The 26,568-nt window shown below is 39.4% G+C and overlaps 4 protein-coding genes across 10 annotated transcripts; 2 read left to right on the top strand and 2 right to left on the bottom strand.

Moving 5' to 3' along the window:
- Window positions 1-259: 259 nt before the first annotated feature.
- Window positions 260-5,631, bottom strand: LOC104425406 (protein ROOT PRIMORDIUM DEFECTIVE 1). 4 transcript variants are annotated; one of them, XM_039305651.1, is made up of 3 exons: window positions 3,947-5,631; window positions 2,972-3,204; window positions 260-805 (listed from the first exon to the last, which is right to left on the bottom strand). In XM_039305651.1, exon 1 carries the CDS (start codon window positions 5,443-5,445, stop codon window positions 4,168-4,170), a length of 1,278 nt encoding a protein of 425 aa, XP_039161585.1. In that variant the 5' UTR covers window positions 5,446-5,631; the 3' UTR covers window positions 260-805; window positions 2,972-3,204; window positions 3,947-4,167. The 4 variants fall into 4 exon arrangements, with proteins under 4 accessions (XP_039161585.1, XP_010036403.2, XP_010036401.2 ...); XM_010038101.3 differs by lacking the exon at window positions 2,972-3,204; XM_010038099.3 differs by lacking the exon at window positions 260-805 and having other exon boundaries at window positions 814-3,204.
- Window positions 5,632-6,196: 565 nt separating this feature from the next.
- Window positions 6,197-12,399, bottom strand: LOC104425407 (protein sym-1). The gene is made up of 8 exons (XM_010038103.3): window positions 11,886-12,399; window positions 11,122-11,209; window positions 10,521-10,615; window positions 10,094-10,166; window positions 9,878-9,970; window positions 8,431-8,517; window positions 7,737-7,817; window positions 6,197-6,407 (listed from the first exon to the last, which is right to left on the bottom strand). The coding sequence occupies exons 1-7, from the start codon at window positions 12,269-12,271 to the stop codon at window positions 7,737-7,739; spliced, it is 903 nt and encodes a 300-aa protein (XP_010036405.2). The 5' UTR covers window positions 12,272-12,399; the 3' UTR covers window positions 6,197-6,407.
- A 4,758-nt stretch (window positions 12,400-17,157) lies between these two features.
- Window positions 17,158-24,195, top strand: LOC104425409 (aladin). Of its 4 annotated transcripts, none has more exons than XM_039305676.1 (16): window positions 17,158-17,351; window positions 17,456-17,511; window positions 17,618-17,815; window positions 18,237-18,351; window positions 18,455-18,554; window positions 18,698-18,877; window positions 19,333-19,391; window positions 20,627-20,714; window positions 20,807-20,882; window positions 21,955-22,054; window positions 22,521-22,572; window positions 22,832-22,969; window positions 23,089-23,176; window positions 23,449-23,516; window positions 23,646-23,693; window positions 23,946-24,195. In XM_039305676.1, exons 1-14 carry the CDS (start codon window positions 17,294-17,296, stop codon window positions 23,509-23,511), a joined length of 1,371 nt encoding a protein of 456 aa, XP_039161610.1. In that variant the 5' UTR covers window positions 17,158-17,293; the 3' UTR covers window positions 23,512-23,516; window positions 23,646-23,693; window positions 23,946-24,195. The 4 variants fall into 4 exon arrangements, with proteins under 4 accessions (XP_039161610.1, XP_018720968.1, XP_018720966.1 ...); XM_018865423.2 differs by having other exon boundaries at window positions 23,799-24,195; XM_018865421.2 differs by having other exon boundaries at window positions 23,643-23,693.
- A 656-nt stretch (window positions 24,196-24,851) lies between these two features.
- LOC120289625 (50S ribosomal protein 5 alpha, chloroplastic-like) lies at window positions 24,852-26,418 on the top strand. Its single transcript, XM_039304828.1, has 2 exons — window positions 24,852-25,071; window positions 25,831-26,418. Exons 1-2 carry the CDS (start codon window positions 24,957-24,959, stop codon window positions 26,163-26,165), a joined length of 450 nt encoding a protein of 149 aa, XP_039160762.1. The 5' UTR covers window positions 24,852-24,956; the 3' UTR covers window positions 26,166-26,418.
- The last annotated feature ends 150 nt before the right edge of the window (window positions 26,419-26,568 follow it).

The raw sequence follows: 26,568 nt of genomic DNA, 5'->3' as shown, positions 1-26,568 counted from the left end.
GGCGTTTGACCTTTGGACCCTCCCACGTTGGACTGGGGCATTTAAAGAGAGGAGGGTGGGGGGCCCCCCCTCCCTCGCCCTCCTTTTCGTGGGCCCTTTTGAATGGTCGCCACCCACCGCATTGTAGATTCGCTTCGGGCCGACGCGTGACCGCGTGCTGGCGATCGCGTGGCGTCATCTCCGAGGAGGAAAAGATTAGCGGCTGATCACGCGGTATAATAAACAAAAGTTGCTGACATTAGAGAGGATAAGACAGACATTCTCTGTGTTTTTCGAAACAATGTATGGACTCAGACAAAGTTGTATAGAAGTATTGTGTGATTTCATGAGCTTAAAGAAGGTTGTCTAGGCAATAAGCAATCTTTTCAGACACAAAGTTTGGACCGAGAGACGAAGCCCCTCGAATCTACACGATAGGAAGAGATTCGTCTGGCTGCCGTCCCCGGCCAAGTGGTAGAAGTCGCGAGACTCCACGGTTGCGTTGCTGGACCGGACCCTCCCCTCCGCCATCTTACAAGCATTCCCCTTGAGCTGAATTCGCAACATTTCCGGCAACTCCGTGCTTCGGCCACGTGCAGCAGTGCTCGGTAGTGTTTGTTCCCGTCCTCCGCCATTCTTGATAGCAATGCCGCAGATAAAGCTGAGCAGATTGGCAATACCGTTACTAGCTGCACACAATGCACGGGAACCCATCCATTGCCTTCGTTTTTCTTGCAAGACTCGCGCGCGCTCGCAAAATCCTGAGATTCACTAAGTTGAGTCGAGTCCAACGTGCGAGAACAGTATGATTTTTGATGAAAAGAACCTGCATAAACTTTTTCGTAAAGGTCATTGTTGCAGTAACCGAGTCCGCATGGCATGTGCTAACACAAAACAAATAACGGGTAATGGCAGTTCTTGTTGTCCCTCGATACCACGCCAAAAGGCAAAGGCACATAGATGAGCAAGCCCTTTTCCCGAAAGGTTGCCAGTCTTTGTATTCCTACATGCTAGAAGCTCAAAAGACTAACGCATACTCCGGAGCAGAGATGACATCGTCACATTTTTCACTCGAAAGAACATTACACAATACCGAAGCGGACCAACATGAGGTGAAAATTAGAATCCCAAAAAGTTATTGGATTGGCTAACATCAGAAATCGAAATGTCTGAGTTCCACAACTTGAAGCTTAGAACACTACCGAATGGACAGAAAGAAATCTCACACCACAGACCAAACAAAGACAAAAAATGCTTGAGACATCTTAATTGAACACACAACTTCTGCTTTAGCGCCCCAAGCTATGTAACCCATTCAGCAAATATAGAGCAAAACTGAATCACCTTTCCACGCCTAGCGTAGGCGCATACTTTCAAGTCAATAGCACTATTTCTCGAACCATAATGGAGACTAAACCAAATGAGTCCTTGGCATACACGTTCAACCAATTGATCCATCTGGTTTGTTAATATAACTTATTACTATATAGAACATGGAATTCATACTAAACATTATGCTCAGCGCCAACTTATCCCGAGTTGAGATGGTGGGGGTTGTTCGGCATGAAGCTTGTGGTTATGAGTTCAAATTCCCTCCATGGCAATTTTCCATTCTCTTCCTTAAAATTGCGTAGCGAAAGTGGTTAAGTAATTATGCAGTCTTGGTAAATGAATAAAGGCACCCACTCAGTTGGCTGAGCGTTTCTATGAAACAGGTCAGGAGTAGAACCCCTTGACCCGTACCCATCTTCTTCATTTGTATATCTCCCAGCTCCAGTCAAACCAGTTCCCAGTTCACCCAGTTTGATCAGCATCCTATTTTGACTGGGTCCATGTCTGGGTCATAGTAGTACAGGCCTGGACCAGGCTCCTGTGCCCCGCTGAACCGGCCGGTCTAGTTTGGTTTTCAAAGAGTTGGTCAATAAGGGACAAAGTATGTCCTCTACCAGCAGTTAAAAGACCTGCTAATGTTCAGACTCTACATGATTGCTCACCTTTCCAAGTACACATGAGAAACGCACTCTGTTCTATTCAACAACTGGCTATTTGTCTTCTATCAGGAAACCATAAGGATCTTCCATTGCCCAAAAGATAAGACACTTGTAAAGCCTTGTCATGCACTTCGAAGCAATAAAAAAACAAGGGCATCATCATGGATTCAAACGAAACTGAAAAAGAATCACCAACCAATTCTTTTTATTCATTTCCACTGGGTGTTACATATCCTTACAAGCATCATTGTGCAAAGACTTCTTCCTCCTTAAATCTATGCGTAATTTCACAATGCTCCAAGGCTAACAATATACGAATTATAAAAGCTTGCGGCGTGCAAGCCGGATTACGAGGGACATGTGAAATTTTGACTACACACATTCAAGAAAAAGATAGCACTGGTGTTAGAAAGTCTAACCCAAAAGCTTAAATTGATAGATGAAGGGAGACCACATAAATATGAAGAGCGTTTGGGACCCATTGTCAAGTGATGTGAGAGAATATTTCAACATATGTCAAATTTTCTATTCCAATTCTTATAAGCCAATGGTCCTGACACTGATTACTTGCTCAAAAATAAGGAAAACCTAATTCTTGCTAATGAATACGATCATAAACAGTTTAGCTGGCGGGTCAAATCTCTAATACACGTCGGACAGCAGACGTCCTAACTTTTTTATTAGGATAAGTTTACTTTGTCAGGAGACTCATATCTGCGGTAAGTAGACATGGGAAAGTGAACATTGAATTGATAGCTATGACCATTATAGAAATCAGGTAACTTTGAGAAAGAATAATCTCAAAATACATGTTTCCTCAGTGGACAACTAAGCAATCCTAATGAAAATTCGACACAACCGAAAGTTAAATATAAAAAACTGCTGTCCTGCACCCTCATAGCTCGATGAATATGAGTCTTGGCAATTGCAAATTAACCAGTAAATGGGATTCCCGAATTGAAGCTCCAACTACCATCGTAAAGCAAAAAGCTCCGACTTACCATTTTGAAGCAAAGGTAGGAAAGCGTGCAAAGGCTACGCATGTTGTTTTAATTAGAGAGCAGTAGCTATTTCTTGCACCATATACTACTTTCTCCACACACTAAAACATTTCTTTGAGAATACACAGCTCCAATTCTTCAGCGGACTAAACTGAATAGACCTGATCTGGTTATCCAATATATGAACCACGTCTTCCCTGTTTCCAGTTACTTTGGTTAGTCACTTTGGATTCCTAAGAATAGAAGGAGATCATTGTAAACCAATTTTTCAATTTCAGAAATGAGATGTATATACATTTCAAGCGGAAACTTCAGGTGGCAGTAGAAAGCAGAATAAGGAGACGCAAAGTGAGTATTCTGAATGATATTATGATCATGTAACTAATCGGTAAGCGCATGTATCCCCTTCAGAACAAAACACGAGCTTTTTCATGACAAGATTGTCCTCTAAGAAACTGTGGTGGAAAAGCAGGATTAGATAATTCGAACTCATTTCTCAATAAATGAACAGATAGTGTAAATCCACTAGGAAAAATGGAATACGCAATAGTATCAATATACAATCACAGCAAACAGAACAATTTAAAGAAAAGTAAATTATAGTTTAGGAAAGGATAAACAAAAAGCATAAACTAACCACCACCAAACAAAACCTAACTATGCTGTTATTGCCTATGAGAGCACAGATAAAACTGCTCTTATACAACAGACAAGCGTGCATCAAGGACCATAGCATTGAGATCATATCAGGATGGGAGAATTCAATATGTAAACGGAAACATCTACTGGAGGGATTACACCCTAAAAATTTCAGTGGTATTCAAGAAATGGCAGGGCAAGATGCCCACTTTTATCAGGGAACTGGTAATTTTCTATGAAAAAGCACTTAGAAGTGACAAGATATCAAAGCATGTCAGGGATGCATCTTAATTACAAGATATTTGAGCAAATGTTATTCTAGAAGAATGCACTCACCATGGAATGACTACTTCAGCCCATCCTTCAATGTTACCTGAGTAAATCCCAACCATCTTGATGTCCAGTAAAACGAACTTATTAAGCAACTCATCTCTAGTAAAAGCATGTTACTGAACCATGGACTGTGCAACCTCATCACTCTAGCACATGCATCTACCTCTCCATTTCATTTTCAGGTCCAGAAGCATCATCTCTTGATGTAAACAATCACAATCAGATCATCTCTCAACTCCATGACCTTCCAAACTCTCCAATATGGGAACTACCCAATCTCCCTCTCTTTTATGACCTTCATCTACAGTATGCACCAAATTGTCCTCCTCAATAACTGATAATACCTTAGTATTCCGGCGTCTTAACAGAAGGAGCTCCAACATTTTCCTGCGAACAGCATAGATGGGATTTGGCTCGAGCAAACACCCTTTGCTATAAGCTTCTCTGAGAAAGACAGTCTGAGAGCTTCCTTTAGTTGATATATAGAAAATTCCTGGGTGCTTCAGAAGTAACTCACGCACGTTAACTTCCATACCAAAGTCCTTCCTGAAATGAGCTAATCTCTCCACCTCCACCATCTTCTCCATGGTTAAGCTCAACAATTCGTGAATAATTGCAACAGCCCGCTTCTCAAATCGCTCTACACCACCGCAAGTACGCACTTTCACTATTTCTTTCCTCTCATATGGCTTCACGTATGGAAGCCTCTGCCAATTCTTCATCTTCTGTCTAAACCCTCCCTTGATCTTGAAACCGGTAGGGAAATTAATTGGAAAGGCGAACCTAGTTTCAAACTCACTCAACCATTTTTCCCTATACTCCTTCTCTCTCCACTTCTCTATCTCGGTGACACCCAAATCCTCATCCCTCTCCACCAACTCCACAATTTCCAAATCAACGAGCCTGAAATCCCGCGAGTACTTGGCCAGGATCGACTCTCGGAAGTCCTCGGGTAGACCCAATTCCCTCCTAATCAACCTCAATGCGTGCACATGAACTCTCCCATTCACCGACATCATCAGCAGCTTCTTCACCCTCTTCAAAGACTCCAATTCCATACGTCTAACAACACCCTCCTCCTCCTTAACCAGCTCCCTCATTCCGCGCCTAATTCTGCAACATAACTTCCTACGGAGCGGGTGAGTAAATACCTCGAACACGTGGGAGTGCTTGCGGACGAAGGCCCCGACGGCGACGTTGAGCCCGACGAGGCCCCTCCAGCGAGACATGAGCTGGAGCGAGACGTAGGGGCCTCTCCTGCGGGCGGACATGAGGGCGAGGAGGCCGAGGGCGGTCTTGAGGGTGGCGAGGTGGGTCGCCAGCTTGTCGAGCTTATGGTCTCTGGTTCGGTCTTCCAGGCGGGTCTGGGCGGTGACGAGCGGTTTCCGCCACCTCTTCTGCACGCAGGAGTTGAATGGGCCAAAGGGTGTCGCGGGGGCGCTCGAAGGAAGCCGTGCTCGCGCCAGGTCGAAGGCGAGCGGTCGCAGCTGCAGCATTCTCATGGCTTCGCAGTGCTTTTCGAAAGTGGCCGGCTTGAAGAGAGACGGAGAACGTGAAGATGCTGAAGAGGGGAAGAGAGAGAGAGAGAGAGATCAACCGTTTGGCATCAAAACATTCAAACGGCCCAACCGAAACAGGGAAAAAAATCCCTCCTTTTTGGCTTTTTCTTTCTTCTCTCTCTGATCTCTCTTGTGGGCAACTTCTCACGGATCAGCACAGCAACCACGCCGTACCATTTTATTCTGTCCCATCTCCATCCGAGGTTTCAACGGAATATGTCGAAGAGTGTGCTTAAAACACTTGTTCAAAAATGATTTTTTTTTTTTACCAAAAAAATGATTCTGTAAAATTATCTATTTAAACTAATTAATCTTCGGGCAGTTCTCCAATTTTTGATGTCCAAATAATTTTTTTTTTTTTTTCATTTTTTCAGTATACTTAAACTAGTGCTCTAGAGCGACTTGTTAACCTAACCTTTGTTGTATCAATCTCAGCCGAGTTTATCGAACGTGTCAACACACCTAGAAAGTCGATGCACTAAAAGCTACAAAACCCGTGTTATTGGATTGACTTAAATTTCTTAAAGTCACCCTGTAAGAAGTTCTTGACATTCTGTTCCATATTTTTGAAAGCATCCATCTTGCTTTGGATGATTTGTTGGTATTTTCTTCAACCTCCGAGCATGTATAACAAGAAAAGCAAATTCAAGAAACCGGAAAGAACTTTTGAAGAGAGAGAGAGAGAGAGAGATCGTGATGGAAGCTAATGCACCTTGCAAGGAAGAAAGCTTAAAGCAACTGAACAATTCACTCCCACATTACATTTCCACACCAATGGACACAAGCAAGCACAGTCTAGCCATCAAAACCAACATAAATCTCAGAAAAGTTACATTCTCCCTCTCCTGAGGTTCATGAGGAGACATCCACAGCGTACAAAATTGCCTGACTTCAGGAGAATTGACCTGCAAGTACAAAATCATATTCCATAAATGACAGCAAGTTGTCGCATTCATAGACACATTGAATAAGCTAATGACTTCATGTGCAGTTCGCCTTCGTCCCTCAAACCTGTAAGTTAATCTCATTAATATTTTAGGACAGGTAGGCCTCTGGGCAGGGATGTAGTCTAAACTTCATATGCAGTTCAGCTCTATCCCTCAAGCCTGTGACATGATCTCATCGATTTTCGAGGACTTGTTTCTAGTTTCTTTTATAAATAGAAAAAGGCTAATGAGAGGTCAGAGAGCTTTCCTTGGGCCAAGATGACATGATGGGACAATCTAACAACTTATGGTGACACTACTTCTGCATTCGATTCTATTCAGCTTCCTTACAACAGATCAACTCTTTAGGATATTCATGAAAAAACAAGTTGGAAGGTGACACAACTGGCTAGCGGAAGACATAATCACAGCCACCTCCCACATGAGATCTTTAGATGCTTGAAATTTCAAGGAAACCATCTGGGAAATCAGTAAACATGGTTTTTTTCCTAGGAATTTACTGTTCAAGACTTTACGAAAGTTTTTAGTGGTAAAAGTTCTTCCAATCAAAACATTACACTGTCTGAACCTCACGGAAGTGCAGAACCAAGAAGCTGCTAGTCTGCTTCTAATGTTTTAGTGGAGACCTACATTGAAGAAAATCTGGACAGCCACACAACTGCTCTTCCATTCCAGATTGTGCACATACAATAAGGCACCAAATCTTGAGAAGTACTTTTTTCACAAGCAATAACCGTTCAAATGTGCATTTGTACGTTAGTGAAGAAACAAAATTTCAGGTAACATCTGCTGACTGATTACCGTCCTCCAACAATTATCAAAGACTGGCATGTTTTCCATGCGCTTTGACAGACTTTTTCATGAGATTATATAACTCCCGGATGTGAATTTTGAACTCAAAGTCTGCTGCGTAATTTCATGAACTGATAGTTACTCTTTCTGTCGAATTTGTTAATATAAGGTAATCTATGCATCAAACCAATGGCCATCCACAAAAAGAAAGAAGAAAAAAAATTCTCTTATATTTATAATCTCAATTCCTTATTCTGATTGGAAATAGCACTTTAGAATGGCAACATCAGCTATGTAGCAAGCCTTCACAAGTCTAGTTCTTATTTTCTTGGTTGCATAAAAGTAGTCTCAGGTGCTGAATTACTATTCAAAAGCCAGACATCCTCTACCAGTGTAAACTTCTAATTAAAAACTCAAAACAATAAAACTTGGATGATACACAGCAAAACTTAAGAGATCCCTACAAAATGCAATAAGCAGCCAGGAAGTAAGTACCTATTTAGGGAGAATCTCTTTATGAGCTTTGAACGATAGAATCACATTCCAAACCAAAGCAATAACATTAGCGGCAAGGACCTGAAATTACATTCATATAATAAGATCTGAGTCAATAAGCAAACTTATGGTAATAGATAAGAACTCAATAAAAACTGAATAACAGCTGTTTTCCACCCATTCCCTTTTGCTCATATCATCCAAACATCATCCACCAGCTATTCATGAAATCTATTGAAACTCGAGAATCAGAGTGCTAATCTTTATGCATGATAGACCAATTGAGAGCAATTACTTTCTCTTGGCAAAGATACAGGAGCTTATCAGTTTGAATGTGGAGAGCAGGACCTCCTCTTGTCCTTACTTCCAAATATCATAAAAGATTTTGTTATATATAAACACCACCATAGACGAATTCATAGTAACAAACTATAAAATGGAGCATTTTAAATACTGTGCTTCTGTTTCAATATTCCAATTCCAGATTCCCTGTGAGTCTAGATGCTGACTGATTCACATATTTGGCACAGAAATTTCATCTTTCCTGCTGAAAAAATATTACTTTCTTCATCCCCAAATACCTTTACAGGCAAACTTACAACTAACAAGAATCTTTTCGCTCTTCGTGGAGAAAATGGATGAATTCTGAATAAATTAATAGAACTGAAATTTCAGATACAGGGGCAGGTAGAACCTGAAATTGCTGTGGGACGAAACGAAAATTTAGAAACTGGAAAGGTATCCAGAGCTTCCAATTTGCAAGAACAGCAGAAAACCATTCCTACAAGTAAAAGAACCATCATAAGAACCATGATAAACATAGCATAGATGACATAGACAAGAACTTTGACTGCTACCACAGGAAGAATAATAACAAAAGGAAGAGACTCCCTTTTCTATAAGCTTATCAAAAAGTAACCCTCTATAACTCAGTTACACAACCAATATGGCAATTCAATTGCCTGGTGGATAGAAGCATTCGCATTTTATTAAACACCCGCGTCGGCACAAGTTTGCTAAGAGCCAAGCACTAACCTTTGTTCCCTTTCTAATTATCATGTGTATTCCAAATTCAAATTGTAAACTTGTTGGGGTAATGCGTCTGACCTAAATGGCTAACACTATGCTAGTAATTATAATGCTTTTAGTTGATTGTACCACAATCAAAACCATTCAGAATTTCTTTTTTAATAGGTAGAAAGATAGACTATGGACCACCAAGGTGGGGAAACCCATGCGCAAAAAGAGCTCAAAACTAAAGCCGTACATGAAACAACTCTCAACCAAAAGGGTGCTCAATTACAAGACAAATCATCAACTAAATCAACCTATGCATTTTCATCCATAAGCAAGTTTCCATTATAACTAAAGTGTAAACCTTTTAGCCAATTTAAAAAACATAAAAAAAAAGAAAAAAAAAGAAAAGGAAAATGCCTCTCCATCCAATCTCTTTTATTCTGCTCCTTCCAAATGAACGAAAATTCTCAATCAAAGGCATTTAAAGAAATATCCTTGCCACATATAATGGGCGTGTTTTTGTACAACTTAGGCTTTTGACAAAACAGTTGTTAAACATGGTATCACATCAAGGTAAAGGGTTTAATCTTGGCACTCCCTCTTGTTTTCATTATGCCTGTTACTCACCTTTGTCCTACGGTTGTTGTATGATGTGGTCATGTCCACATCCTGTATACGAGTGTAATATCCGGCTTACATGCAAATGGGGAGGGTTAAGATACTCGATAAAAGCGACAAATTAAGGTTTTGGGGAAAACAACTGTATCACCAAACAATAAATTTAATAGGCTGCAACAAGATCTGGTTTTTTCGATTAGTTAGCTAATACATTAATACCAAGATTGACCCCAAAGATATTTTTCCAACCCAAATATTTGGTTATACAATATCAAAATAATAATCACTTGGTAAATTGATATTTTACTTCATAATTAAAATAGCTAACTATGACCAAGAGAGAATCCAATGGTGTTGCCTTGTCACACTAAGCGGAGCACCTTTAGATTTTTTTTCACCCTCGATGCTCTGAAGGCTTTTTTCCACCTTTATCTCTCCCTTTGACACACCTGAATCCTTAAAACTGCAGCAAAACCAGGAGCACCTCAAAGTCATTTGAGCATTACCTGTTGCAGCTTGGGAACAACGTCTGATGGCCTCCCTTCTAGTGTTACCAACGTAGCTAGGAAAACACCAAGGAACAGTGGAGAGAAAACGAACTGCATAAGAATTTGATCACACTTAGACTTAACACATTAGCAAAATATCAAGCTGAATGTTCAGTGACCTCATGAAGAACCTAGCCATCTATCTTAGAAATCAAACAGACTTCGCTGAATCACCTGATCAAGTAGAAGGCGCATAATAGCTCCCGAGGCACCAGGCACAGTTACTAACCGGCTCAAGTATAAGTACCTGCAGGTGCACTGAATGGTGTCATAAAATGCGGGGGATAGAGCTCCATAGAACCACAGGATAGTTTATCTTATGCTCTGCTGTCAAAGCAAGATGGGTTCAGGTGATTGCATTAGCTGTTCCTATATATCATCAAAGTACATGCAGCATAACTAATGGAAAAACTAATCAAAGTTGAGACCACAATATTCCAGTGTTTGCTCAGCAGACATATACAGATCATACCACATTATCAACTACCAGAAACCTGAGATACATTCTTTTTGCCATAAGATTTTACAGAGAATAGAACAGACAATACCCAGAGGAAGCATTGACTAACTGCTCAAGTGGACAAAAGCATTGAGGCATTACCAGAAGTGAAGCGTAGGACCCACTAACACCAGCCCCAAGAAAGTAAATGAGAAGTTTCTTTTCAGGTCCAATGATGGCGCTTGATCAATCACAAGCTGTGTCAAAAAAGATCGAGATTTAGTTTGACCGAGTGTAAAACCTCATATTGCGGTCGAAATGCTCATTTTTCCGGCAATAAACAAAGAGGACCGATATCCAGATCACGATCTACTAAATACAAATCTGAGGGCTTAGAAACACGGACCACAATGGAAGTCCTTCATTAAAAGTTATACTAGCTAAACTTAGAACAGTTACAGAACCTGTCTAATCACCCTGGAGAGTTCATCTCGACTGATGCATCAAGAGGTAAGTAAAAGTACTTTCGTATGCAACCAGTAGTTTTCAAGTATCTTCCCATCATCGTTCATATCTTGATAGATTTAAAGGCAAATAAATTGTTCAAATGATATGAAACAAATAGGATCAGAGCTAATCATACAGCCATGGATCTTCAAAACATGTCAGAATTATGGCGATGTCTAGTATAACAACATTGGTATAGGACCTAGAAGAGGAGGAAATAATAATTTACTAATGGTTGCCACTAAACAAATTCTACCTGGCAGATCAAATCTCCAAGGAATGTTAGTAGTGCAGAAGTCACCGCTTTTGTTGCCACGGGATATTTTGCAAGTAGGGTCAGATACCTGCAGTCCGAAAATAAAATCAGAAGAAATGGTTTTGGAATGGCTCACTTAAACAGCACAAATAGTCAGACAGGTGCCTGAGCAAATGAAATCATATACTGCATTGAATAACATTACTGCAGTCAGTCTACACAAGACGAAATGAATTTTATAAGATAGACATTTGCAACAAGAATAATGGCAAAATCATATATTAAAAAGATGCTAAGTTGATGATCTCTCCCTTCATCCTGAAGTCACTTTATATCATTGCATCTGCATCAGTGTTGCCAATCAACGGATAAACGTCATTTTATTTTTCCCACCCTTTTTCCCGGATTTGCCTCTATAAAATTAGGAGTCGTGTCTCTTCTCAGTGTCTTAACTCATCGAAGACAAAATGGAGGAAATAACTTTCGCTTGAACACTCCTTGATCACCCACACTACACAAAGATTGCCCCGTTGCTGTCCTAGAACTTACAATCATGAAAACATTGTCTATGCCCTGCCACAGCATCCTTAAACCAACACATAACAAGGGCAATAATCAAAACCCCTTCAGCAATCACGATTATGCATTAGAAGCCACTAAGGTCCACCACAAGCTATGAAATTCTGATTTCCGAAGCCAACAGATAATTAGCAAGAGAGGGCACAGTAGGCGAAAAAATTGCAGCAAAGGAAATGCATTTTTACCAAGAAAGCAAGGACCAGTTATTTCCACTGCTCCCGCCGCCTTCACCACCGTCACCTTCACCTCTTCCTCCATAATTCTTATCACCAGAACCTCCATCACCACCAGTTCCGCCAGACCCCGTGTCTGAAACCGCCGAAAACCGGGCCCGGTTGAAACCCAGTTGCCCGAACCCAATTTCAACCTTACCCGAGTCCCTCGGAACCCCAGAGCGGCCGTAATTCAGAGGAAAGACGGGATTTTGACACGAGGGAGAGCTCCAGAGCCCGCTTCTCTGGACCGCCTTGGCATGAACTGGGGCGAAATGTGAAGGGTGGGCGCGAGAGAGGCTCACCAACCGGACCAAGGCTGGGGACTGCCGGGCGACGCTGCCGGTGAACTGAATCATATCTTTTTTGCGATTAAAGAACGATCCTTGGGAATGAACTGGAGAGAGGGAAGCTCGCGGGGGGGTTTTGCGAGGGTTTTGGAACAGCTAAGGTTGTTCAGCTGAGGTTGCTCCCACTTGGCGCGAGAGACAGAAAGATAATTAAGTTCCTGCCTGCTTTGCCGGCTCCGACGTTCTAATTGAAAAATTTATTATCTCCTTTTTTATAATCTGAATCTGATAATTCTATAAAAATAGAGTTATTTTACCTATTTTATGCAACAATTAATGCATTATCTATGAAAAAAATATTTGGATTTCCTTCTAATTATTTGAATTTTCCTTATTTATGCAGAAAGATAATTAAGTTCCTACCTGCTTTGTCGGCTCCGACATTCCAATTGAGAAATTTATTATCTCTTTTTTATAATCTGAATCTGATAATTCTATAAAAATAGAGTTATTTTACCTATTTTAGGCAACAATTAATGCATTATCTATGAAAAAAATATTTGGATTTCCTTCTAATTATTTGAATTTTCCTTATTTGAAAAAATATTTGGATTTCCTTATTTATGCAGAATAATGAGATATGGAGAAGATAAGAAAAAGAATGTCAATTATCATGAATTCAAATAAAAGCAGTAGTGGAAGATGGATATCAAATCAGGAAATTCTTGATTTTGTTTCCTAATGTTATCCGCAAGTGTTGGGAGATAGATATCTTGGATATATTCTATAACTAGAGACAGAGAGAGCATTCTTGGGGGGAGAGTTAGATCATTTTCCATTGTTCTGAGATTTTTCAAGTATTTTGAAGAGAAGACAAAAGTGGTGATATAATTCTTGTTCTTTGATTCAAGATGCTGGGTTTGATTTATATTTTTACTTTTTCTTCTACCATGTTCTAATTTTCTTTTGTTAGGGCTACGATGTAGCCTAACCATGATTATATGAATTTCATGATTTTTATGTTTTACAATTGATTTCATTCATGTGAGTTATATATTATTGCGTTTATTGCTTTTGAGTAACTGGCCACCACTTGAACGATCTGATGTGCATGTTTGAGACTGAGGTGATAATATGCAATTGCTCATTATAATATATAACCATGAATTAAACGTGAATAGAAATATACTGCGTTATTTGTGTAGTTTTCGGTGATAAAGTGATCTAAAAGACTTATTGTAAACCGGGAATATTCATAGTTTTTAATGCACTCATTTTTATTTTTATTCACATAGAGATATAGTGGATTAATAAACCGAGAAGGTTTGCTATACCTAGAGATAGGATAGTAAATAGGTTAGGAAATTTCGCTATCACATGTTTGATATCGTTCTTTTATTCACAATAATATGAAATTCATATCTAGTGGTTATGGTGAAATCGGATGCTCTAACATATTTATTTGATTGATTTTACTGCATTTAGTCTTCAAAGTCTTCAAGTTTCGTTTTTAATTTATTCTTAATTATATTTTGATCTGTTAGATAAATTTTAGAATTAATCTATTTTAGTATTTAATTAGTTTATTAATCATCGATCTCCATGGGACGATACTTTATCTCATTATTATATTACTTGTTCGATACGTGCACTTGCGTTTAGAATTTTACGAACAGAATCTAAGCCATGGTTTGACGTTGTTTTCTTTCTTCTGACAAAAGAATGGAAAAGAGAATCCAATTTGTGCAAGAGGGGAAGTTGTTGCAACCGGACGGGACAGAAATTGATAGAGCCTCAGCTGCAATTGATGCTTCTCTTCTCCCATGGAATGGAGGAAAATGAGACTGGTCCCGAGAGCGAGCAATCGGGCTGGTTCACAAGGAACCGAGACCGAACCGATTTTCAATTAGCTTTCTTTTGACCTCTTGCTCAAAAAATATTCATTGAAATTAAATATGTTTGAAATATTATTTTCGAGTAAAAAGAATCATATTAATTTTTGACACGTGTTGTGGGCTAACGAATCTTTGACTGGGAAATAGCTAAGTAGCACCCGGTGAGTTTGAGAACACCAAGCCATCTATAGTTGTTTGTAATAATAGTACGATGAATAGTATCTTCATATCATATTGTAATTGTATCACACACAGTTTAGCTCTGATATTCAATCTCTCGAATAAGACACATAGAACACTTCAATAGTATAACTAATTTCGTTCTACTATTGCCTCGTTAGGAGAATAGCATCAGCTTTTGACTAATTTATGTACGGAATGCCAACCCAGCATTCGAGGCTTCTTAGAACTCCTAGCATAAAGGCCCCTCCCATGAGCTAGTGTATCGTCCCTCTCCATCACTCGCTCTTGATCTTGACACCATTAGCTCCACTCGCAAGGGTATGTGAGCATGGGAAAATTCTTGCTTTACTTCGCTATGTGACACATGCATATTACATATAATTAAACGAAACAAATGAAAAAAAAAAAAAAAAAACCTAGTTGATTTTAGGATCAATAGAGATGATTCACATTCCAAAAACTAGATAATCTTGATAGGGTGGATTTTAGGTTTCAAGTTTGAAACTTGATCAGCTTAGAATCAATCACCACTAGTAATCGCAGGACATGAAGTTTGGCATTGGTTACCTAATGCAACTCATTTATATATTAACCTTTGCAAAGCAGAGTAAATAATAGTGCCTAACCCTTTGAAATCGTTCTCAATTTGTCTCTATCACTCATGAAACAGAAGAAACTTTGGTGTATCAACATTTTGGAGTATTTTAATTAGAACGAGTGATTTCAGATTCTATACAAGTTTCACTTTAAACCTAGAATTTACATATTAAAACAAATTCCTTATTTTTTTTAACACGAAATCTAAAACCTGGTTTGTCACGGGTTTTATGATTTATCAAATTTCAACTAGTATTATTAATTAAACGATTGTAGTGAATTATTACTTTTGAAGTAATCACTTATTACTACAATCCACTCACAACAACTTAAATTTCGATATACGAAGAATGTAAAACATTAATAAGGTAAAATCTTAGTTCTGAAATGAAAACTCAGATTAGTATTTTCACTTATACTCACTATCGCATGTCATGAAATAACGTGGTATTGCGCAGAGATATATATAAATAAAAATATAAAAACTTATTTTAGATTTTAAATTCCACTTATCTAGAACTTGGAATTTACTCGTCAAAATGGATTCTCCAATTTTTGAAACTTAGAACCTATTCTATATATTTTGGATCATGTTGACCCTTAATTTTAATCCTAGCCAGGCTCTGAACGAAACTTTGACTTTGTCCTTCAGCTTGTGATTTCGTCTTTTCTTTGGACTTGTTTCCAAAATGTCCATGGGCCTGAGGTGGTCGACCACTATGAGTGATGGATTTTAACGGCCCACATTGGACGGTTTTGTCTTTTATTTGGACTTGTTTGCATAATTGGCTAATTGCTGTCCCGTTAGGTTTTTGAGGGCCCACACTGGACGGAAGTCTAATGAAAGGTAGTTTTGGATACTATATTATATTTTATTTTTACTGGTCAAATGGATGATTTTTTTTTTTTTTTGTCGGTCTCTACTCTACACTTACTCTTAGACTTTGGCGCCTCTTACGGGCGTGGGAGGAGCCGAAACCCACTTCCGAAACTTACGCGTCCTCACCCCATCATTCCTTGAGAATGTGGGGATTTAACCCTCACCTCTTCCAGTGTTGGAAGGGTGGCCTGAGGCGAAATGGATCTTTGGTTAGATAAGAATAGTTTTGAGGTTTTGGTGTCTCACGAGGAAAAGTCTGGATTGATGGGAATTATCTCTTGCCATGTCGACTAAGACCATAGCTTGGATGAATTCCTAGGACGCACATGATAATTATTTTATTTCTATTTCAAAATTATTTTTTATTTTAGATTTGTTTGAACAGAAATTCGTTTGATAAAATAATTTAATTTTTAATTTTTGCAACAAATTTTAGTCCAAAAATAAATTTCAAATAAAAATGAGAAGGAAAATTTTTGTACTTCTCTATTTCTAAAACAAAAATGATAAATAAAAACTCTTATCATTACTAATTCTCACTATTAACCTACGCCCACCCGCCGTTATCGCTTGCCATCCACCCCTCGGGGCCAGTCATTACCGCTCCCCGCCCCTATTGATTCGTGTGATCGGTCACCACCGCCACCCGCCACCCGCCATCCCCCACCCCCGCGCTCCCCACCCCTCAGTTGCCACCCTTGTCGATCATTACCCTTTGTTGGTGGGCCCACACCATTCGCTATTGTCAAAGAAGGAGAAATTTTATATTATTATTAAATGAATTTTATTTGAATAGAAGTTTTCTCGTTGTTATCGAATATATATTTTTCTCAAAAACTCATATAGAAATAGAAACATGAAATCTATTAAATTAATTTTTGATCAGAATGGTTGTCATTTGTACCCTTAATGGCTATGCATGTTGCCAAGTTGGATTTTTCATGACCATACAAAAACAAGGTATTTTTTTGGGCCATTGACACAAATTTGGAATATTGCAAGATGAAAAAAAGTTCATAAATATTAAGTTTTATTTGTTTTGCTAAATAATTTAAAAAAAAATATTCCAAAAAAGACCACTTATATCATTGAAAATAAGTAGTTAATGAAACTATATTTATTAATAAAAATAATTTATATTTAAATATTTTCGTGAGAATTTTTCGTTCATTTGTCTTTATAGATTATATAAATGATTACTTATTAAAAAATATATTTTAAATTATTTATTTTTCGCAAAGTAAGCTGAACCTTAACACCTGTCATGGGGAAAAGTTTTGAATTTTTCGTGTTTCATCTCAAAAAAGATCAAAGGCAATACTTGACCCAAAAAAAGAAAAAGAAAAAGGATTTAAGGCAATAAAGTCAGTGTGGCTGCTCTTCCATACTTTCATAGAGGGAAGGAGCGAGGAAAAAGGAGGAGACGAGCGCCATTTTCCCCCCAAAACCGGAGCGCCGTCGCCGTCGCCGTCGCCACATTCATCGAGCTTCGACGAGCCTCCGAGCAGCGGCGAGCAAAAACCCTAGGACGCAGCCATGCCTTCGTTTCCCAGCCCGGGCTCTGTCACGGTCTGCGAGATCAATCGCGAGCTCAGTACGCACACCCCTCTCCTCTCTTCTCTCTCCTTCGCTTTCCACCCCGAGTGGTGCCGACGACTCTCCGGTGCCGCCGATTATTAACGCCTGAAATCCCTGCAGTCACCGCCGATGTTCTGTCGGAGGCGCAAGCGAAGGAAACCTACGGAAAGCTGCTCGTGAGTTTTTCTTCCTCGTCCTAAGTCGATGGGATGTTGCTTTTAGGGTGGATTTCGTCGCTTGCCGGAATTGTTTGTTCTGTTCTGATTGTTTCTCCCGTCGCAGAGAACGGTGTTCAATCCGGTCTCCTTTCAGCCCGATCAGCCGGGCCAACCGGGGCCGCCGGAGCTGGGCGCCGAGCACCAGGTGGAGGAGGAGGAGGAGGGCCTGGGGAATGGCGTGGCCGTTCAGAGGAAGAACGTGGTGGAGAAGGTGCAGGGGATCTTCGGCGATTATGTCAAGCGGGTCTTTCATCCCTGCGACGTGAGTATCTTTTTGCCCTTTTATGCATAAGTAGATTAAAAATATCGGGAGATTGAATGGGGCAAACCCATTTTGAAAATCTTCAAATATTCTCAAATAGTCTTGTAGCAGAGTTGGCCGCCATTAGTCTTTTACCCATTTCAAATCTTTGCTGGGTCTGCCGTGCAGATGGTAGAATCGGATTCTAGAGCTATGGTACTAGTTTGCTGTCTAGATGACTTATGAGTTCTTAGAAAATGTAGTCCTAGTCATTAGGGGAGGTCTTTTGGCTTATCCAAGTCATCGCTTCCTTAATACCGGATAACTAGAATTCAAACCTCAATGGAGAGATATAATGTGAAAGAAACTCACGTGCACATTGCACGGCAGATGCGATCATTTTCTGGTTTTCTGCCTATCGACATCTCTATTATATTTATAGGTTAATTTGCTACCTGAAGTTGATCTAAAAGGAGTAAGCTGGCACCCACATAAACATATCATAGCACTTATCTCTGCCTCGAATCAGGTTCTAGTGCGTGATTATGATGATGCAGGTCCGTATCTTTCAGTCTTTCTCCGGTGCTGGTTATTATCTTGTTACTACTCACATCGCTCATTTCTGTCCTTTGAAAATGGTTGCAATGTTTTCTTCTAAAGAGTGTAGGGAGCCTTGTATCTTGACTCATGAGTCCCAAAAGGACGTTAAAGCTCTTGAGTGGAGACCAAATGGTGGAAGGATGCTTTCCGTGTCTTGCAAGCAAGTATCATGATTCATCTTTTTCTCATTTAAAGTTTAGTTTCTCATGAATATTCTTCTACCATATTATTCTTTACAGTCTTCTTTTTTCATCTCATCAGCATCATGAAAACAATGAAATGCTCAGTTTATTTACTTTTCAGGGGTGGAATATGCATTTGGGCTGCTTCTTTCCCCGGCAATGCAGCATCTATCAGATCTGGTGCTCCCTCTTTTGTTGGGACCCTGCCAAGAGGCACTGGTGTCCGATGGACTTTGGTTGATTTTCTTCGCAGTGATGCTGATGAGCAAATAACTGCACTCTCTTGGAGTCCTGATGGAAGATATCCTTCACAAACCAACTAGTGAAGTTTCTTATATAAATGCTTTTTAAGTGACAAAGCTGCTTTTGCTCTAATAATGTTTTCTCCTGATCTTCTCTCTCTCTCTCTCTCTCTCTCTCTATATATATATATATATATATATGTATTCCCCCCTGGTGCGTGCGTGCCCAAGGGTGAAGGCCCCGTTTACATATATTTTGTACCATGTAACAATGGTTTTAGTAGTCACCAGATATTCCATATGTTCCCATCTTTAATAATCAATTTCCAATTGCAGTTTTCAGAATGCATGGTGGACATGTTATGATCTTCAATATTAATTACTGGATTTTTGTACTTAATTAAACCAAGGCATATGTTTGAACTCTTTTGACTGGAAGAGGACCCAGAACCAGTTTTTCTACTATGGTGGTGCATGCGTTGCTTGATAGCCTGTTTCCTTGACCAACCTCTACGTACTTGGCATCAGCCTCCTGTGAAAGCTCGTCATTCACTGTATGGGACGTGGCGCAAGGTCATTCAATTTTCTGATAGTTCTTTTATCTCCTTTAGTTCATCAACTACTTTTTTTTCACAATTATATTGAGTATATGCTCATTTTTGCAATCATACCTTTAAATTGTTTATCTGGTTGTTTGTTTTCATTTGATTTTGTAATGGCACCTCCCCTATTTTGTTTCTAGGGCTCCTAGTTCCTAGTCTACTTTTCCAGTGATCATGCTAAACTAATAGTTTAGTCTTTTGCCAAAATTTAATTCTTTCCTGTTGCACTATTTGTTGCACTATTGCACTTATCATCCATCTATGATGGGTTTGGCCCGTGGTCATTATGCATCTGCTGTACTAATTTTGTAAGTCTTAGCCTTAAATAATTAAATTATAGTCATTCTGATTAAATGAAGCTTCAGTCACACTTAATTGTCGTATGCATAAAAAGAAGCAACTGTCAGAAATTAACTCCTGGTTGCTGATACTGAAATTAACTTCCTGTGAGGGCAGCAAATATAACCATAGTTCATAGAGGTAATACGATAAGACTGGGAGTGGTATAACTCACGGAGTCCAAGCTTTAAGGTGCTGTTTGAATGGTAAACTTGAAACTAGTTGTGTTGCAATTCTATTTTAAATGCACTTGTCATTAATTGGTAGTTTTAATAGAATGAATTTTATTAATGTTGACTTTATGTACACAAACATTGAAAGGCACACTTTTGGAGCTTGATCCATGTGACTTTAATACTGGAATCTAGGATCTTTTCTAAAATTCCTGCATGCCGAAAAAGAAAATGTTCTGATGAGAATCTTTGTTGATTTATGTGCATGCAAAAAGATAGGAACATATTTTTTAAATTTTGAAAATGATGACTGTGGAGGTGGTTCTGAAATTTTTGACGGTTACAATGAGTGAATTTGTGGGTCAAAAACACTTAAAATAATAGAATTTTAAACAATTGCTATTTAGTTCAAGTATGGTTCTTGAATGTGAAAATTTTGAAGTTAATGACAAAATATAATGGATAATAATTGTTGCCTATTCTTTTAATCAATAGATATATGAAAACACACATGTGCATGTGCTTGCACACACTTTTGGAACTTGATTGATATGATTTTGGTACTGGAACTTGGTGTTTCTGGACTTCGTTATATCCTTCCTCCCATTCATCTTTGGATCATGCTGTTGATACAGTAGTAAGTTTCCCTCCCTAAAGCATTGCTTCCTTAGTAATAAGTGTTGTTTATTTGCAGGTGTTGGGACACCTATTCGACGTGGATTAGGGGCCATATCCATGCTAAAGTGGTCACCTACTGGAGATTACTTATTTTCTGCAAAATTGTATGGTCATTCAGCTGTATGTTACTTTGTCTTCATGTGGACATATATGGATAACATTGTCTGTCTGATCTGGATTGCTGTCATTTTTGCAGTGATGGAACATTTTACCTATGGGAGACAAACACGTGGACCTCTGAACCTTGGTCAGCAACTAGTGGTTTTGTCACGGTGAGGAAAGTGATTTAGATGGCTTGTCATGATTGCTGAAAATAGGATCAGAGACTGAATAATGATGTGGGGCATTGCTCAAATGCTGCGCCTCATCAAAAAACGTTGAACAACAATTATCCTTTTAATTTCTGGGGTTGATGAACCTTTCTGCCTTAAATTAGATTCTTCCTAAAATCTATGGGAATCAAACTATTTTTTTAGCTTTTGCACCATAGAGAGGTAGATAATTACATGACTCTATTCTTCTCTATTTGTTAGTTATGCGGTGAAGATCTGTGATGTCCTGATGAGAATTCTGGCCAAAACAGCTGGGGTTGTGATTGGACTTTATGATGAGATCTGCACGTCAAAACTGTATCTTTCCTTAGACATTGTAAAACATCTGCACTATAAAGTTGAAAATGTGTTAGTGATATTCATCTCTATCGCCAAGAAATGAGGGTTGAATCGTCTCGTTCCACTTGCGACTTCGATTAGCATTCAATATTATGGTGTCTTTGTTGATTTTGAGGCTTTAAGCATTCAAAATCTGGAACAAAATTTAACTTGGTGAGTGGTATAGGCTTGATGGCATTGCAATTCTCCACTTGAGAGTATTATTAGTGTTTTGCTCTTGTGGTGCCATCACCATATGAAAAGTCTGTTGGTTTAATCAGGTGGATGTAGGTCTGATGGTGAGGCAATATGTGTAATCAAGTCTTGAGTAACTAGCAGGCGCACGCCCTCTGCTAAATGTCAGGCTTAATTATTTAGTGACTTTGTATTGAGGAGAGGCCTAATTTATTTCCCAGTACTCCTCATTATACAAAATAACATAATGTATCAAATGCTTGACGTCTATGCATTCACTCCTGCACTACATGTGTTCCTTTTATAGACCTTTGGTTATCTCTATTGACATGCTTTATTTTTATTTTATTTTTTTGATGAAGTGGTGAAGCTGCATTGTATCTTAAGCAGCTGGTGCACATAGTTTATCCAGTGGTTCATTTTGCTCTTCTTTATGCATGTTTCAGTTGTATGTTAGAATTCCTTCAACTTTTCTTAATTTAGAGTCATGTTGCAACAGGGGGCAACATGGGATCCTGATGGGCATATGATACTGATTGCATTCCATAAGTCTCCAACGTTGGCTTCTGTTCACTTTGCATCAAAGCCTCCATCTCTGGGTAATCAGTTTTACTTAAGATGTGTACTTCTAGACTCCACTAATTAAGTACCAAGGCAATGCAGGTGGTATTATGACTTGATAGTTGATGAAATTTTTTATGTTCCCCAATTATTACTTGTACAGTTAACTCAAGCACCTAACTTGTGCACAACTTAAGGAGGAAAAGAAGAGACATAGACAAATATGATGTTTTGGTTCTCAGTGTTAGCTGGGGCATACTTAATTTCATTGTGGGAAATCCTTAGAGAAACTCAGTTGACATATCTCTTATAATGGCGTTAATAAGAGGGAAAACAGTAGTACTTAATGGAAGGAACCTAAACTGGCAATTTCCTGCTGATTTGAGGTGCTTTCGATTAATTGATGTATATATGTTACCCACTGGGCAACTTTGAAGACTTGTTCTCCTTTGTACCATTCCATTGTTAACATGACTTATTTTATTTTTGGGTGATGCTATGAAGATGCGCTCTTGTTGCCAGTTGAATTACCAGAATTGTCATCCCTGCCTGGCAGGTAAACCAAACTAATGCAAATGTGTATATTTAGTTAATTATGTATCTTGAAGTGTAGTATTTACTCTTTGCTCCCTCTTCATCTTATAATGTGATAATTCCTCTGTAGCAATCAGATCTGTATAAATGCAGATCATTGAAGAAAAATAAAATGTTACATATAACATTATGCATTCAACACTTTTTTAAAACTAAGCAGTTGGGTACAACTTAATGTACCAAATGGCATGAGCTGTCTCCACTTGTGTGATATCATGCAGTCAGGGGATTGAGAAGGTAGCGTGGAATGCTTCTGGTGAACGACTGGCAGTATCATTTAAAGGTGGGGATGACATATACAAGGGTCTGATTGCCATTTATGATGCCAGAAGAACACCGGTGGTTTCTGCCTCACTAGTGTGAGTTTCGGTTAAGCAATATTGTGGTGTTGCACATTTACTTTACAGATGCTTAGCTTTTTGCTTTTTATGTGTTAATCTATGTACTGACAGATTTATTTATGTTGTCTTGAGTACAGTGGCTTTATCAGAGGGCCTGGTGATAATCCTAAGCCACTGACATTTTCATTTCATGATAAATTCAAGCAGGGACCTTTGCTTTCTGTGGTAAGTCTTCATCATCATGATATCTCTCTTGTGCTTGAGCTGATTTGAATATCTTGCATTATATGTGGGAAAATGCAAACTCAAGTGTAGTGAACACATAAAGTTTTTGCTTTTCATGACCAAAAAAAATTATTTGCTTTTGCTTCATAATGGGCAATTGTCCAAATTATGATTTGCAATCTGATGACATTACATATGTCGATCTACTGTTTTCCTTGACTCAAGCAGCTCTATTTTAATTCTTTCAACTGTTTGTCTGCAATTTCATGCAGTGTTGGAGCAGTGGATTTTGCTGTACCTACCCGCTTCTGTTTCGTTCTCATGCTCTTCCTTAAGTAAGGTACTGGCTGCTTTGTGGTGGTTCACAAGTGATTTTGCAGTTTGTGCCAGCTTAATATCATTAGTGCCTAGAGATGCCAAACATTGAGCCTATAGTGTCAACTTACACATTAAACGTTTGGTTTAGGAGGTTTTTCTGATAGCAAGAATCTCAGTATGGGCAGCGCATAATATGAGGGTATCATTTCATCCTCCTTTCTCTCATCACCTCATTTGTTCTTGATATTTTGTTGAGTCTGTAACTGACCGTTGTTTATCTGGGTTCCCTATTGTGTTGGACCAGTAAGCATTGTAGCTGGCGAAGCCGCCCTTGAGTTTTCGATTCTGGAGAACTTGTTGCACGGCGCTTCTCCCCTTTCCTGGCGCCCTTGGGCTCTCTTCTTTAAGCTCGGAGTCTTTGGCCATTGATCCAAACAAATTATTATGCAGGATGCCGCAAAAAGTTGAAGCAAAGCTAGCCGTGGAAATGTTCATTAAACCGAAGGGCAGTTTTGATCTGTTTATCTGTGCCTTCTGAAATGATAGAACACCTGGAGAGTGTAGTGATCCTCATCTCTTTGCGAATGGGGCTATTCTCAGCCATTTATCTTTGGTTTCTATGCGTGTCAGAAAGAAAAACGGTGTAGAGGGAAAATAATTTTATGAATGGACCAAGAGAATACCAATTTTGTCCTTTACTAGTGTCCGCTTTTTACGGATTAGACTGTCGGGGTAGACTTGCGTTTGTGTGGAGAAGAGTTAAGCTCGTTTCCGTTCGTTTCTCGCTAGATGAGGTCTTTTAAGAATTTGGCATATTTAGCTCTTCGATGATGAATTCTTTTGCAATCAATAAGGTGGATGGTATAATGGCAAATGCCTAATATGTCGCACTTGAGATCACGGGTTTGATTGATGTCGTGTGCAAATTTCTAAATGATTCATTAACTGCTTTATACCGTGTGGAGAGAGTTTTTGATTGCAAGGATTTTATTGGGCTGCCATGATGGATTCATTAATTTAGAATTTCGGATTGCGAGTGATCAAGAATAGGAATGGCTTTAGCGGATTCGAATTGATAACCAGCGTCGATCCCCCTTTCTCTAAACTCTCAATTTAAAAATAAATAAATTTGTACCATAAAATTTTAAGAATATTAAAGGATTGGCATCGTGTTCTCTGGATATACGACTAAATTACATCCTCATTTTCACTAAAAAGATAATATTGTTCTTAATTATTCGATTGCAATTTAATATGGTAAGCCTACGTTTTACTTATTTACTTATTTACTTATTTATTTTTATTTAGAATTTGTTTGTCATGGTTAAACATGCAACACGCGTTAATTTTGTCAAAACCGAAGGCGAAGTGAAGAAGCTTGGATTAGATTATATCGTCGACCTTGGTGACTCGTCGGTCGGTGGTCGGACAACCGTCGTGCTCGCACTGGAAGAGGAAGACCATGTCGCCGCTCGTCTCCCCGACTGCTCTCAAAGCAGCCCCTCTCGCTCTCCTCCCTTCTTCCACTTCGTCGTTCTCTCCCTCTCGTCCTGCCGCTATTGCTTCGTCATCATGGCGTACGTCTTTCTCTCCCTCTCATGTCTGCGCGCGCGCGCGCGCGAGACGCCTTGCATTAGATAAAGCTGAACTGCACCTCCGTTCGTTGATTCTCGGTCTAATTCGAGAACTGGCCGCTGCAAGAGTAGGAACTAGGAACATCCTTCTTCAGTTTTTTCCCGATCGCGTGGCCTCCGTCCACGTTCGCGCATCTCTTGCTCTTTGGCTGTTCCAAGTTCCGTGATTGATCGTCGCATATCTCCTTTCTCATGTGTTCGCGAAGTGGGTTGCCTCGATCGTTTGCGCTGGTGAATCTTTGTGGTGTATGGCGCGAGGGGGCTTATTACACACGAATGTTGTGCATGATCCTGGTTCGAGAAGGACCCTGGGGATCTCATGGGGAGGGTCTTTTGATATGTCTAAGTGGGGTGGGTTTGTTTCCCTCGTTGCTTGTTTCGGTTCATTTGGGAAGTTAGGAGGGAGTGGAAGTTGTGGACACCGCTGAATATCTTTCTAGCGATGATTGTCCTTTCTCTTGAAGAATGTCTGAGTGGTTTGAAGCATCATCTCAGGTTGATGCTTCAAACCATACTAGTTATTTATCCTATACTCTGTTTGCAGATTTTGTGCAATCGCATTGAAGTTTCTTGATGATTTTGGCTCCAGGAATCATTTATTTGCGACTGCCGTTGTCTCTTCTTTTATGTCAATTACAATTTTCTATCTTTTCTTTCTTTGTAATTGCTCATCACTGTATCTAAATTTGCTCTTGTATTCAGTATCATTGTGGACCAAGGAACCCACTCATTGTCATCTGAAGTACATCCGACCATTTAGCAGCAGTATGATCTTGCCTGCCAAGAGAAGGGCTGTGATGCTAATCAAGCTAACGGATGTCGAAGAGACTGCTCAGAATGATGGAGAGTATTACTCGGACAGTGACATTGGTGATTTTCCGTTTGACACATGTTGGTTGGATGCAAAGCTTCAGCTGAAGCTTGAGCAGAAAATGAGGATGAAAGTACCGAAGAGGATACGGCTTCGGAGGAAAAAACTTGTCCGCAAGAGAAGAATGAGGAAGAAAGGTCGATGGCCGCCCTCGAAGATGAAGTAGTCGACCAATTCTTTTACTCTAGTTTTGTTTCTGCGCCTTCTATGCCTTAGAAGTTCAGGAGCAAGGCTTTTATTGGCATTGCGTCTTGTTCATAGAGTACTCACAATTGAAACCTGATTAGTATAGGTAGAATCTGTCCATTCTTTTCTTGCTCTTTCATTTGAGAGCTCTCTATCTGTTTATCAGGATTCGCTTCATTCTCCAATACTATTTTTATCCTCAATCGTATGAAATGGCATGTTGAATCAAGTGAAATCTGGAGTTTTTTGCTTATGGTTCCTAGAGAATTGCCATCTCTGGCTATACTGTACGGAAAGGTTTCTCACCCTTAATTGTGGGAGGCATGCCCAAATTCATCTTATCAATGCTTCCTGTCATGGGCGTCAAAAGACAAAGTGAAACT

Source organism: Eucalyptus grandis, chromosome 11 (assembly GCF_016545825.1).
Source record: "Eucalyptus grandis isolate ANBG69807.140 chromosome 11, ASM1654582v1, whole genome shotgun sequence".
Lineage (NCBI taxonomy): Eukaryota > Viridiplantae > Streptophyta > Magnoliopsida > Myrtales > Myrtaceae > Eucalyptus > Eucalyptus grandis.
Note: the sequence above shows the minus strand (reverse complement) of the source record. Positions and strands in the feature narration are given on the sequence as shown.

Excerpts from the sequence above, each read along its gene's own strand:
- LOC104425406 (XM_039305651.1), bottom strand. The coding sequence starts at position 5,445 with ATGAGAATGCTGCAGCTGCGACCGCTCGCCTTCGACCTGGCGCGAGCA.
- LOC104425407 (XM_010038103.3), bottom strand. The coding sequence starts at position 12,271 with ATGATTCAGTTCACCGGCAGCGTCGCCCGGCAGTCCCCAGCCTTGGTC. Across the intron at positions 10,167-10,520 it reads GGTCCTACGCTTCACTTCTG|GTACTTATACTTGAGCCGGT; the intron begins GTAATGCCTCAA and ends GTGCACCTGCAG. Across the intron at positions 7,818-8,430 it reads TCGTCCCACAGCAATTTCAG|GTCCTTGCCGCTAATGTTAT; the intron begins GTTCTACCTGCC and ends ATGTAATTTCAG.
- LOC104425409 (XM_039305676.1), top strand. The coding sequence starts at position 17,294 with ATGCCTTCGTTTCCCAGCCCGGGCTCTGTCACGGTCTGCGAGATCAAT. Across the intron at positions 17,352-17,455 it reads CGAGATCAATCGCGAGCTCA|TCACCGCCGATGTTCTGTCG; the intron begins GTACGCACACCC and ends AAATCCCTGCAG. Across the intron at positions 23,177-23,448 it reads AGGGACCTTTGCTTTCTGTG|TGTTGGAGCAGTGGATTTTG; the intron begins GTAAGTCTTCAT and ends AATTTCATGCAG.
- LOC120289625 (XM_039304828.1), top strand. The coding sequence starts at position 24,957 with ATGTCGCCGCTCGTCTCCCCGACTGCTCTCAAAGCAGCCCCTCTCGCT. Across the intron at positions 25,072-25,830 it reads TATTGCTTCGTCATCATGGC|TATCATTGTGGACCAAGGAA; the intron begins GTACGTCTTTCT and ends TCTTGTATTCAG.